At 40.0% G+C, this 14166-nt stretch overlaps 2 protein-coding genes across 2 annotated transcripts; one reads left to right on the forward strand and one right to left on the reverse strand.

Moving 5' to 3' along the window:
• Positions 1-364: 364 nt before the first annotated feature.
• Positions 365-5084, reverse strand: LOC121939904 (extracellular calcium-sensing receptor-like). The gene is made up of 8 exons (XM_088078336.1): positions 4978-5084; positions 4279-4573; positions 3897-4186; positions 3369-3664; positions 2313-2518; positions 1966-2187; positions 1346-1469; positions 365-1269 (listed from the first exon to the last, which is right to left on the reverse strand). The coding sequence occupies exons 1-8, from the start codon at positions 5082-5084 to the stop codon at positions 365-367; spliced, it is 2445 nt and encodes an 814-aa protein (XP_087934462.1).
• A 4059-nt stretch (positions 5085-9143) lies between these two features.
• LOC148189382 (extracellular calcium-sensing receptor-like) lies at positions 9144-13148 on the forward strand. Its single transcript, XM_088079011.1, is given in 10 exon segments — positions 9144-9340; positions 9438-9732; positions 9887-9973; positions 10229-10498; positions 10651-10857; positions 10942-11217; positions 11575-11802; positions 11900-11943; positions 11945-12021; positions 12235-13148. Coding segments are annotated over 10 exon segments (2592 nt in total). The 5' UTR covers positions 9144-9146.
• The last annotated feature ends 1018 nt before the right edge of the window (positions 13149-14166 follow it).

Genomic DNA, 14166 nt, shown 5'->3' on the forward strand with positions numbered 1-14166 from the left:
TCCTTTGACCTAATGTAAAATCTGCACTTAGTGACTGTATCTCTTTTCTTTTCTTTTCTTGTGAAGTTATCATTGTAAACACCACATGCCTTACTATGTCCTACCCTTGTTACAAATAAATCTTACAAATGCACTCCTTTGTTTGTTTGTGTGGTCTTATACAGTCTTAAATTATTAGGAATATGGATATAGTATTGAAAAAGCAATTACTTTAGAAAAGTATTGAGACAGAACTCAGAACCATACATTTATGTTATGACTTTGGACTTAATTTGTTCACTTTAATTTCAGCTCATGATAAAAGAACATTTGTAAAATAAGACAACCGCATATTAAAAGCACATAAACGGTATCGACTGAGGGGTTAAGATTGATTTTTGTTCATTACATGTTTCTTGGTGTTCTTCTCTGGCTTGAATAATATGATGAAACATTTTGGAGCAAATATACAGAGTATTAGTCCAAAACTGGAGGCCAGAATGGCAAAGATCTCCACAGCCACAGTAAACTTCCCCGGAGAGCTGACATATGCTGGAATAAATGTGATCCAGACAGCACAAAATATCAGCATGCTGAAGGTGATAAGCTTGGCTTCATTAAAATTATCAGGTAGTTTTCGGGCAAGGACAGCTAACACAAAGCAAAAGCCAGCCAGTAGACCTATGTACCCGAGAACAGCCCAGAACCCAACAGCTGAGCCTAATGCACACTCCAAAATGATTCTCTCCTTGTATGTGGTCAGGTTTTTCATTGGAAAAGGGGGACTAACAACAAGCCAAATTGTACAAATCAAGATTTGAATAAACGTGAAAGATACTACAGTAATTCTCTGCTGTGGAGGACCAAACCATTTCATCACATTACTGCCTGGGAGTGTAGCTTTAAAGGCCATTAACACTACGATTGTTTTTCCAAGAACACAAGACATACAGAGGACGAAGGTGATCCCAAATGCTGTGTGGCGCAGCATGCAGGACCACTCAGAGGGTGCTCCAATGAAAGTTAACGAACATAAGAAACAAAGAGTCAGGGAGAAGAGCAGCAGGAAGCTCAGCTCAGAGTTGTTGGCCCTGACAATCGGGGTTGTCCTGTGACGATAAAAAACCACTGCTGTTACAATGGCAAGACAGGCACCACCAACTGAGAATACAGTCAGGATTATTCCCAGGACCTCGCTGAAGGAAAGAAACTCGACAGGCTTTGGGAGACAAGTGTCTCTCTCTGCATTAGGCCAGAACTCCTTGGGGCACGAGAAACAATCAGGAGAATCTGAAAATTTAACCAAAAACATTTTTTAGCAGTTGTATATTTGTTTTCATAGATATTCATTCAAACAAAAAAGTACCTGTGTCATTGCTGATCTCTCCCTCAGGACATGGTATACAATCATAACAGCAGATGGGTTTTCCTTTCTGCAGCACTTTACGAGTTCCTGGAGGACAGCTGACACTGCACACTGACACAGGCACCTGTCACATAGATACAAACAAACATACATATCTGGGTGTGCTACAAAGCTCTGAAGATTTAAGGATAGGTTAACAAATGTTCAAGTCTGTTTAAAAAGTACTTATGTGTCTAAATGTGTGTTGTCATTACAGCTGTTGGTGAGACAAAATCCACAATTTTTTGTTTAAAAACGTGTTCTCGTGTTAAGCTGAAGCTAAATGAGGGTTCAGCAGTCTGACCTAGACAAACTGAGTTGTTAATCTCTAAAATTAGAGTATTTTTAGTATAAATAACCTCTTTGCATTACTGTTCCTCTGCTGCAGCTCAGCAAGTAACACTTCCTTGGAAAATATTATGATGGAATTTCTCTCTAAAAGCACTGTTTAGCAAATAAAGTTTGGTAATTTTCTCTTCTCAACTAGTATGGAGAAAAGGATGGAAAACCAAAAACACATATTATACCCTTTGACATAACCAACTCTGAAATTGTTAAAATGTTGCTTTTGGGCTTTTTACTTGTGTGCCACCATCCATCCAGGTGAGCTTCCTGTTGATCCTGAACTCCTGGCCCACTGGCAATGATGCATCATAGCGCCCTACTGTCACCAACTCAATGCTCCCACTCTCACTTTTCTGCCAGTTAACCAGTTCGTATGTGGCCACAGGATCTCCGTTGGCATCAAATGACACATCATAACCATTTTGGGAAAAATTTACATTTTTCAGTTGACTAAGAACCTGTCAGGATGAGGTTGAGTTAGACAGTGAGGGAGAGAAATTGAAAAATGTAAAATGAATAAAATTTAAATTCGCATTAAACCCCAAAAGAACATTGGGGTGTTCACATGTATGTTGTGACTGACCTCTTTGGATTCTGTCCTGGTGAATTTGTCACATTGAGCTGTAGCATTAGTTTTCTTGCACACTGCATTATGGATGGCATGTGCTATTGCGTAAACAGCCTTGTACGCCATGTTAGTGATTCGCAGCTGTGATGTATCAGTGTATGGGGTCTGGAGTGTTTGTATGTTTTCAGTTCCATCGCACACACTCTTGTCTTTTGCTCCACCTAAAAACAAACAGAGACAGATGCAGTTGATGTTTTAGAGTTCACAGATACATTTTTTTTTTCTCAGGTCATTTGTGTTTTTCTACAATAACTAATAGTTTTACCTGCCAAACCTGCCTTGTGAAACTGTTATATCTCTACTGACACATTTATTTATAAAACATGCTTATTTTACATTACATTTCAACGCACTGTTTTGCAGACATGTCTTAAGATGTCATTTTTCCTGTAACTTTTTTAGTTAGTCTCAGTCCTATGTTTGAACTTTTCTGCATACCAGCTCTGTCCACACACAGTTAGTCACATAGATAAAAGGCATAAAATGTCTTTTGCTTTAATTTAATCCTGACCTGATCTCTGGAAATGTTCCCTGGAGGAACTCTACACTCAGCAGAAGGCCAACAGGGTTATCAGAGACCCCGGTCACACCTGCTACAAACTACCTGTTGCTGTGTGGCAGACGGTAACACAGCACTTGATCCTGCACCAGGCTTCATCAGGCTTCATCCCACCAGTCATAGGACTGCTTAACGTAACTCATCAGCTCATCAGTATAACACAGTCACCTTTATACCTAACCATATGTTGACTATACACCTTTCTCTGTCTCTCTCAGGCTCTCTCTTGCGGCCTTTGCCATTAAAGGAACTTAAATGTCATCATAATAAGTGAGATTATTCACAAAGATGTCCCTCATCATGTCTTTGTTCAGCACAAGCAATGTCCCTGTCAATCTGGGGTTGGGTCTTAAAGCAGCTGCTGCTCCACACAGCTAGTCTATCAAGAAAACAACACTTACAAGGACCCAACTGTGATTGTCACATGTGAAAAAACAGAAGAATTTTCTCACTTTTCCCCAGCCTGCAGTTGAAAGCATCCTCCCAGAACTCAGTCAGCAACGGAGAGGCAGACACTTTAGAGGGAGAGAGATCCAGCAAGAAGTCTCTCAGACCTGGAATGACAGATTTCTCAATGCCAAATCCGATGGCTCCAGTACAAAAGCTGAACCTCAGCATGTCTGGGTCAGTTACCCAGGACTCACTGCCTATCCACTGGCGAGGTGGAGAAGGCTTGCGTGACAGCTCCTCCAGCAGGATCCTCATGTCTCCAGAAGCTGTAAATGCCACAACAACCATGGCTGTGGACCTGGAGAGAGGGTGCATAATAATAAATCAATGAAGACGTACAAAATAGTATTTTTAATTTTCAGTCAAGATAGTAAACAATGGCAATGGAAAAATGGAAAAAAACAGATATGTTTCCAATTTACCACTGTGACAGTTTTTTATCTTATATTTTACAGAACATTTTTGTGGTTTTGTTCACAAAAAGCCAGTGTCAACACAGAGAACAAAAGCAAAATAAGTGATACGGAAACCTCCGGATAACATCTGCCACTCTCTGGATCCTGCTATGTGGATGGGTTCGATAGAAAGATTCAGAGTATTCCACGCAGATTCCCTCTTTGCGTGCTGCTTCCAGGAAAGATGCCATGCCATTATTGCCATAATCTGAATCTGAATTGACAGCACCTATCCAAGTCCAGCCAAAGTGTTTCACCAGCTTGGCCAGAGCATCAGCCTGGAACTGATCACTGGGGATTGTTCTGAAGAAACTGGGGTACTGCTGCTTATCAGACAGGCATGCACAAGTGGCAAAGTGGCTCACCTGGAGAAAAACAACAGTGTAATTATTTTACGAGACAGACAAAAAAATAGCACTGTATATTAAACACTGATTGCAAGAAACAAAATATTTACTTGAGGGATGTTAAAGGATCCAGTAATACGTGACATGCTGATGGACGGTGTGGATCCAGAGTCACCAACAACAGCAATCACCATACCAGACTGAGAGCAGTTGTCACCGGTGTAAAATACAGGGTCCAGGCCATTTGAAAGCTGAAATGCCACATGCACTGCCACAGGCACAGAGCCGCATGAGTCGTAGATCTGATAACCGAGTTTGATGCCTGGCAGCAGCTCTGTGCTGTTGTTAATCTCTTCGATGGCAAAGACCATTGCACGTGAGAAGCGCAGTTCACGGGAGTCAATGCTGCACACAGACATATATATGATACAGGAGAACTGCAACTCATGGGCAATAACTGATAGCTACACTGAATCTGTGAAGCAAATATACATCAAATTTGTGTTAAAATACAAATTTCAAAGTACAAGACTATTCATAAGTCCATAATTCAAAAAGAATTTAAGACATTACCAATTGTCAACAGAATCTGAATTCTTAAATATCTGGATAAAAAATAAGCAGCCGTTAAAAACATTAAACACATGTCAGAAAGAACAAAAAAAAAATCTTTGTTAATGCAATTTATAAGGCAAAATACTGAGTTTACAGTGCTACACAATACACAATTTTAAGCACATTATACAAATGAAAACATTTCTATCACCACACAAACATCCTCTTGTCCCCCATTTCGCCCTCTTACTAACCTCCCTTTGCACTTTATTGGCTCAGGTATGGAAGTGTAGTTATGCTTCACTGTGTGAATGTAGTAGTGTATGTTAAAAACACCCCCAATAACGAAGTCACCATCCATTGAGAAAGCAGGCAGGCGAGTGCTACCCTGAAGCTTACATTTCACAGATGAAGCCCCAGTGCTGAACCCAGCAACAGTCCTTTCCTCTGTAAACCCTGCCCTTTGTTTCAGATCATCCCCAGAACCATTCAAATCAAGAGCTGACTTCAGCTCAAAAAAACCCAGTGACAGGATCAGGCCAATGGAGAGAGGTGACATCTCAATTCCTCAACTGTCTGCATGTGATCACACTATATGTGTTTTCACGGGTTTATATATGACATTTTCAGGCAAAACTTCCCTCCTCCTACTACACGTCAACTTACTGTACATCAGAGAGGGGGTGTTCTTACCTAACGATCACAAGATTTATTGTTCCACTACGATATAGTTTAAAATATATAGTAATATTATAATTATGTCATGAAAATAAATGTTGTAGTATTCCCTTTAAATGTTTAGATGTTATATAATTTGACTCGGCTGCAAATACTTTAAGTGTAACAGTTGAAAATGGTTGATTTAATTTTCAAGCAAAACATGGCTGACATGTTACATTTTTCACTCCCAAGTAAAGAGAAAGCATTGTATTGTTAGCCTATTCTTGAATTTGACTACTAAGTTCTGTAGCTGAGTCTGATTGATGGTAAACTAAGCCATGACATAGTCATACAGTTTAGAATGATGACAGTTAAGCCTAATCTAAAGCTGCCAAAGCAGAACTGGCCCTTACAAACTAAGGTATCCTACAATGGCCAATATACTGAACTAATATTTTCTTTGGGTTATCTTTGATTTCATGTCATTAAAACATATTTTGTCCACTTTTAGTTTGTATTTTTGGTAAGGGATTAACTGGACAACAAAAGATTTATGGGGTTATCTGTCTTGCATGCTTGTGTACATATCTGCTATCCATCGAATTGCCAAATGCAAGGTGCCATACAGGTATACTGTAAATCTTTCACTAAATAGGTCTCTCTGCTGCTACCATCTAGTGGACATTTTAGTCAAACTCAGGGAATATATGACAATGAATTGGATATGATCAGGGATGATATACAGCTCTGTAGTTATATTGCATAAGAAACCTGATAAAGGTATTGTGAAAGCATTAAAAGATGGTTTGAAAGAGACGTTAAAGACGCTAAATCTGTCAAAGTGGAATGACCATTGTTAAACGGAGGAGGTGGCTAACAACACCACAATGCAATCCTGAGCTCCCTCCCCAGACAGCTGAACACCCTTTCACACCTGGACCTGGTAAGCCTAACAATCCACAAGCCAACCATGTGGGTCAACGACTCACATGTGATCCTAACGACTCTGTCGGGGTTCACATCCACACAAAGTCTGCAACTCCCCAAAAGTCAGTTTGAATTTCAAACGCTGAAATGTCTCAAGAAACTCAGGCAAGCCCAGCTGCCTACAAAATGGTACTTTGCATTACCATGACCTGGATGACTGAGAATCTTCACCAACATTTTAAGGACATGTCTTACTTGAAGGTGGGCCCACACAATTCTTCATTCACAGTGAACAATTTTAAAAGTAAACCACAAACTACTCCTTGAAAAATAAACCTATATCTCATGCTCAAGCATTTTTGACCAGAAACCAAAATAATTTGCATTACACATGTTCCAAGAACAGCAGTTAAGCACTAAAAGAAAACTCAAAGGCACTCTTTTGCAATGTTAAAATGGCTTTATTTCTGCGCCATGGTCATGGTGAACCTTAAAAACACTCCTACGCGTTTCGGCATACAAGCTTTCATCAGGGAATCAAACTGATCTCAAGACACCAAAGGTCCTTATACTGGTAAACACAAATAGGAATTTTACACCTGTATCTAGCGGTTGCATCCTGGAAAGAGTGTAGGTGTTTACATATTCAAGCTGATGGCATTATTCAGGTCCACAATACTCATAAACAGTAAATATAGCAACAAAACAGTGAAAAAACAAAATACAAACACTGAACAAAAAACTTTAATTTACACATGGTGACAAATGTTAACATAAAAGCAGTAGAATCTAGGTCCTCATTTAAGCCTGGGTGTTTAGTGGCCTGTAATTTATAAATACAAAATGTTTCATGTTGGTTAAGCTTCCTTTGTCTGTCTCCTTTTCTGATGGAGGGTGGGATGGTGGTCAGTGCCAGAGGCTTGTAATGTGGATAGTTTACATTACCTCTGTGAATGACATACTTTTTTAAAGATTTTTTCTCTTTTTGGCTTTTCTTGCCTTTATTATAGTGCAGTTAGAGAATGACAAAAAAGGGGTTTAGAGAATGGGGATGACACACAGCAAAGGGCCTCAATCCTGAATCAAACACGGGCCACTGCAAAACATGGGTCGGACACTCTTCTCAGTGTGCTAGAGGCTGCCCCCCGACTGACTTTTGACTCCAGGAAGCACTTCTTTTCTAGCATTTTTGATGACTACAATATGACATTAATTTAAATTTTCTCAAACCGGATTACAGTTGTTTTGTTAACCAAAATTTTATTTTGAGAGCTAATTGCCCCAGAACATGAATACATTTGATTAGCAAAGAAGAGGGTGTACTTTAAAGTCATTTGAGCACTTCAGTGGTGCTTGCAGATGATTGTTCTACAGCATCACTGTCATGCTTAAATTACATGTAAGCACACCCTCTTGTGTAAAATTTCTTAATTTGAACACAGCATATGATTGGCTAGTACTAATTTCCCTCCGGTTTTCTTCTTTAGTTAATTTAACCGTATGTTTGAAAGTGGAGTTGAGATGTGAACAAGAATGCTTCTTTGACATGGCCTGCCATTTATACTGCAATAGAGTGAAGAAGAAAAAAGTGGACCAAATTGCTACAGCTTATGAAATCCTCTTAAGTACACTGTATAATGTAAGCAAGCGAGGTAACAACTGCATGGGCTTCCTGCAAGCTAACATGTTCCACGGGGTTGTTTGCTGTTAGCCTGCCGGCTAACTGTTTCAACTGAAACTTGCCAGCTTGAAAAATGCCATGTATATGAAAAAAAGTTAACAATCTTAAACTGAGATATCAGGTTAGCTTCGAGGCTAATAGCGAACATTGCAGTGACTTAGCTTGCAAATTGCCTGTTTGGGATGGGAATGGGCTAGCTAGCTAGCGTTATATCATTTTGCATATAGCATCCTCACTTGGGATTTCAAGGGCTGCAAAAGTTTCTGCCCACTTTTTTTCCATTTGAAGCTGCAAATTGTGACAAAGATCAGTCTTTGCAAAATCTGATTCTGTGACTTAAAACTCTAAGACTTCTTACACATTGTCTCAAGATGTGAGAGAGTGTCAGACTTCAGTCTTTTAAATGTTTTTCAAAGTATTCTAGCGCATGGTTGGCATTACTATCTTATGATGCACCATAGATTATTCTAAATGCATGAAAATGAATCACACTTTACTTGTCACCATAAAATATTATAAACGCATTACAATTCACTATAAATGCCCTTATAATGCATTATAGACATGGACTGGAGGACGTAATGGACAATATGTACAAGGCTGTCATGCCCCTGATGACATACTGCAATGTGTGCCACTATGCATTTGTGTCCATAGATTTAAGGGAGAATAGGAGAGTTTTTAGCTTTTAATGTTTGAGACAAGATTCACACTTCCAGGCCATGATTTGGATGCTAGTAAGAGAAAGACCATTCATAAAACATAAACACAGGAGAGACAAACAAATGATAACAAGACGTATTCATCAGTGAGGTGGAGGATCATCAAAAATTGATCAGTCGTCTAAGGGGAGGGACAGGAGGGGGTAGACGGGCATTGAAACCCAATGTCCTGCATTTAATCATTTATTCTTGATGTGATGTGTTTATGAAGCTAATCTGATATACGTATGTCTTGCCCTGCCCCAACACGACTGTCTCTGCCCAATGGGTGGTGCGAAACAATGACAAACACTACCAAAGGAGATGACATAGCCCCCTATATAAAGTTTGGTAATCTAACATAAAGCTTAGAAACAGGGGTGTAGGAAGGATTGCAGTCATGGGGGCATTTCTAGACACATTTTTCCTCTTGTTTGTTGACCTGATATTGACTATGTTCTCTTCCTTTTTTTCCTTGTCAGAGTCTTCCCCTCTTTTCACATCATGCAAATTAAGGAGACAATTCTATTTTAATGGGGTGCACAAGCCTGGTGATGTGATTCTCGGTGGGTTGTTTGAGGTCCACTACACCTCAGTCTTCCCTGAACTGACGTTCACCTCAGAACCACATCAGCTCAGCTGCCAAGGGTAAGTTTTACACACATGTATTCATAAACAGCATGTACAGATGATTATAAATAATTTATTACTTTTTAGTGGTTGATCATGACATTTTATCTACCAGCTTTGTTACTCAAGGGTTCAGGCACGCCATGACCATGGCTTTTGCTATTGATGAGATCAACAAAAACTCCAACCTGTTAACTAATGTGACTCTGGGATACAGTCTTTATGACAACTGTGCCACACTTGTAATCGGATTCAGTGCTGCATTGTCATTGGCCAGTGGTCGAGAAGAGCAGTTTCTGCTTCAGGACACCTGTTTGGGGACCCCTCCAGTTCTGGGGATTGTGGGTGATTCCATCTCAACATTCTCGATTGCCACCTCTGATGTGATAGGCTTATTTAGACTGCCCATTGTAAGTTTATTTTCTTAAAGTTCCAGCTTTTTCTTCAAGCCTTTATTTGGTTTGGAGTTATTTTTCAATTTATGATGCTAAATATTTAATAGATTAAATAATTTCTAGTAATTTGCATGAAAATTAAAACCTGTGTCCATACTATGTGTTTCAGGTGAGTTACTTTGCCACATGCTCCTGCCTGAGTAACAGGGGAAGGTTTCCATCCTTCTTTAGAACGATCCCAAGTGATGCTTTCCAGGTGAAACTCTGAAATAACAAATAAAAAAATGTGATTCGTAGAGATTATAGTGAGCTTTAATGTTCCTCCCAATGAAAGACATGATTTTGCCTTGTAAAGTAATCTACTTGACTTACTTTTTGAATCACAAATGACACTAAATGCACAGTGTAATGGTTTTAATAATATTTTTTATTGTGAAATATAAATCAGTTAGTTTCAAAATAAAGATTATCCTAAACTTTGTTCTAATCCCTTCACTCCCTAATAAATTAGGTTCGTGCTATGATTCAGATTCTGAAACGCTTTGGCTGGACCTGGGCAGGTCTGCTGGTCAGTGATGATGACTATGGACTCCATGTTGCGCGATCCTTTCAGTTGGACTTGACTCAGTCTGGTGAAGGTTGTCTGGCCTACACAGAGATTTTGCCCTGGGGTGACAACCCAGCTGAACTAAAGAGGATTATTGAAGTGATGAAGAAATCTACAGCTCGTGTGGTCATTGTGTTCGCACATCGGATCCACATGATTCAACTAATGGAGGAGGTATCTATCTCAGATTTTTTTTTTTTTTCTATTTACATTTTCTGGTCTATAATTTGTAGCTATTCAGTCCTACAAAGTTGATTGTATTTGCTCAATCAACATTAGTCTGAGAGATTAGTCTGTATAAATATTTAAAATTTTGCAATTCACAGGTAGTGAGGCAGAATGTGACAGGCCTGCAGTGGATGGCCAGTGAAGCATGGACAGCAGCTACTGTGCTCCAAACCCCCCGACTCATGCCATATCTGGGTGGCACACTGGGAATTGCCATTCGCCGAGGGGAAATACCAGGATTCAGGGATTTTCTGTTGAGAATACGTCCTGACATGCAGGACAATAATAATTTTGGCCATAGCATGGTACGGTAACCTTTCAATCAGATCTGTAATTACAATATTGAATGTTGTTACTTCTGTAAAGACTTTGTTTTAAATACATTTCAGGTTAGGCAGTTTTGGGAGCACACTTTTCAGTGTAGATTTGCTCCACCTCCAGCAGGTTGGGTAGAGGCTGGGGGAGAAGTGTGCACTGGTGATGAAGACCTAGAGAGTGTGGAGACTGAACTTTTGGATGTTTCCAACCTCAGGCCTGAGTACAACATTTACAAGGCTGTGTATTCTCTGGCATATGCCCTTGATGACATGCTGCACTGTGGACCAGGGAGAGGGCCTTTCAGTGGGCACAGCTGTGCCACCATGCAAACGTTGGAGCCATGGCAGGTGTGATATAAGTTGACACCCCACCTGTTTAGTTTTTTAAAAAATTTCTATTGCACCCTGAGCTACTCTTTTGAGGAAGTGATAGGCCTTGTTTAAGTCTTTGAGTTGAGACTGAATATTTAAGTGGCAACACAAAATAAAATGTATTTTCTTTTAATGTGACAAGCCAGTGGCAACAGTGGTTGATTAAATTTAGAGAGCTTACATTTTCATATTTTGAGTGCAGGATTTGAGGACTAGCATGAATAAATCCACAACCTATCACATAGAATATCTGAAAGCATGTGCACAATCAGGAACAGCATATTTTTCAATTCTCCTTGTCACAGTACTTATCTGTATTGTACCCCTTTATAGCTCACATATTACTTGGAAAAGGTCAACTTCACCACACCGTTTGGTGATCAAGTATCATTTGATGAGAATGGTGATGCCTTGCCAATATATGATATCATGAACTGGCTGTGGCTCCCTGATGGAGGAACTAAAGTTCAGAGTGTGGGGTTTGTTAAGAAGTCGGCCTCCAGTGGTGAAGAACTCACACTTGATGAAGACAAAATCTTTTGGAACTTTGACTCGAAACAGGTTTCTTATTTTTATTGTTGTTTTAATCTTGTATGACATATGGTGACATGATTAAACGAGTAGACTAACAGTTATACAACTCTGCCAATCACTACAGCCACCCCAGTCAGTGTGCAGTGAGAGCTGTCTTCCTGGTACTGCATGGCCAGAAAAAAGGGCAGCCTGTGTGCTGTTTTGATTGTGTCCCTTGTTCTGAAGGAAAGTTCAGCAATAGAAAAGGTTGGTTTCATTATAAAATCATATCTTCAATTGTGGAATAAGAATTTATGTTCAGGAATAGTCCCCTTCGTCTTGGTGATTTAGACAAAGAAGCACCTTTCTACCGCCACAGATATCAAAATTCCTGGTATTGGTGGCCAATCCAACATGGCTGTCAGTGTTCACAGTTGTAAATGATCCTGTCTTTAATGCACTGTTTCCCTGTTTTCTTAGACTCCAGGGAGTGCACCAGTTGTCCAGAGGACTTCTGGTCCAGCGCTCAACGTGACCACTGTGTTCCTAAGAAAACAGAGTTCCTGTCCTACCATGAGCCTCTTGGTATCTGCTTAACAACCACCTCATTAGTTGGGACATTTATCTGTGCTGTTGTATTGGGCATCTTCATCTATCACCGCAGCACACCCGTGGTACGTGCCAACAATTCAGAACTGAGTTTCCTACTCTTGGTGTCACTTAAGCTATGTTTCCTATGTTCACTGCTGTTTATTGGCCACCCCAGGCTGTGGACATGTCAACTGAGACATGCAGCATTTGGGCTTAGCTTTGTGCTTTGTATATCTTGTATACTGGTTAAAACCATGGTGGTTCTGGCCGTATTCAAGGCCTCAAAGCCAGGAGGTGGAGCCAATCTGAAGTGGTTTGGTCCTCTGCAGCAGAGAGGAACAGTTCTGGTTCTTACTTCTATTCAGGCAACAATATGCATCGCTTGGCTTGTCTCTGCATCACCAGCACCTCATAAAAACATGCAATACCACAATGACAAGATAGTTTATGAGTGTGTAGTTGGGTCAACTGTTGGTTTTGCAGTGTTACTGGGTTATATTGGCTTACTGGCTCTACTCAGCTTCATGTTAGCATTTCTAGCAAGGAATCTTCCAGACAACTTCAATGAGGCCAAACTCATCACTTTCAGCATGCTGATCTTCTGTGCTGTTTGGGTGGCCTTCATCCCTGCTTATATCAACTCTCCAGGCAAATATGCAGATGCAGTGGAGGTATTTGCCATCTTGGCCTCCAGTTTTGGTCTTTTGGTGGCACTTTTTGGACCAAAATGCTACATAATTCTGCTGAGACCAGAGAGGAACACAAAGAAAGCAATCATGGGTCGTGAAACCCCCAAGACATAAAGCGAAACCTATGATGCTGTCTGTATTTTACTGTGCTTTACAACCTTAAAATAGCTTAGTTGGGTTTTAAAGTTTCTTTATATAAAAGAAAAAAGCAGAACAAAATGAAGAGGAATAAAGTTTAAAATGAATATCCAAGTGTTCTATTATCATTGCTTTTTTGTAATTTACTAATTCCAGGGATTTGATGGAAATTAATAAACAAAATCCATAGATGTCTGACTGTTAGGTAGTTTTTTTTGCTCTCTGTTGACTCAAAAGATTAGAGGCTATACTTTATTCCAAATGGCATAGGCTTGGCACTAGTCTCTCAATTACCCTTTCATTGGTTGTGATTTCTTGAAGCATTCACAATTGTGCTCTTCTCAACTGAAAATTCTATTTCTTAGGTTTGAAAAGACCCAATAACAATGTTAATTTAAATTAACTTTCAGGTAGAAAACCCTTGTGTCACTTCCATAAAATTAAATGGCGCTGAGCAAACGCTGCCTTAATTGTTATTTTGCATTCGACCAAAAGGACTGACACCATGAACCCTATTCAAAGACTTATACATGCCTGTGAAGAACACACACTGAAGACTGAATCCACCAAAGAAGGTGCTGTCACAGGCTGTAAAACTGAAAATTGCATTTGAACTCCAGTCAGCTGGCCACAGCCGATTTGACGCATTCCCTGTCAACATACTGTAGTTCTTGGCAGTGACAGAAAGAAAGCAAGAATGCCATGTTTTGGGATGCAGGCTTTCATAAAGGGGCTGACCCTGCCTTTGCAACTCTGATCATTGGTCTGTTCCTTGAACAACATGGTGGTAGTTGGGCTTCTGTGATCTCTAGTGCCAGAGAGCACTTCTTACAGTGAAGCACACTAAATGTAGTCTTAAATCTTCAGGCCCAAACACACCAACAGACATCAGAGAGCTAGCGGCGATGAAAGCCCCATGCTGCATAGCCTTGTGTCGTGTTTGCCAAAAAGGTTGCATATGAACACATCTGGCCAACCACCCACAACAACAAGA

Source organism: Plectropomus leopardus, chromosome 6, assembly GCF_026936395.1.
Source record: "Plectropomus leopardus strain MGB_pleo_1.0 chromosome 6, ASM2693639v1, whole genome shotgun sequence".
NCBI lineage: Eukaryota > Metazoa > Chordata > Actinopteri > Perciformes > Serranidae > Plectropomus > Plectropomus leopardus.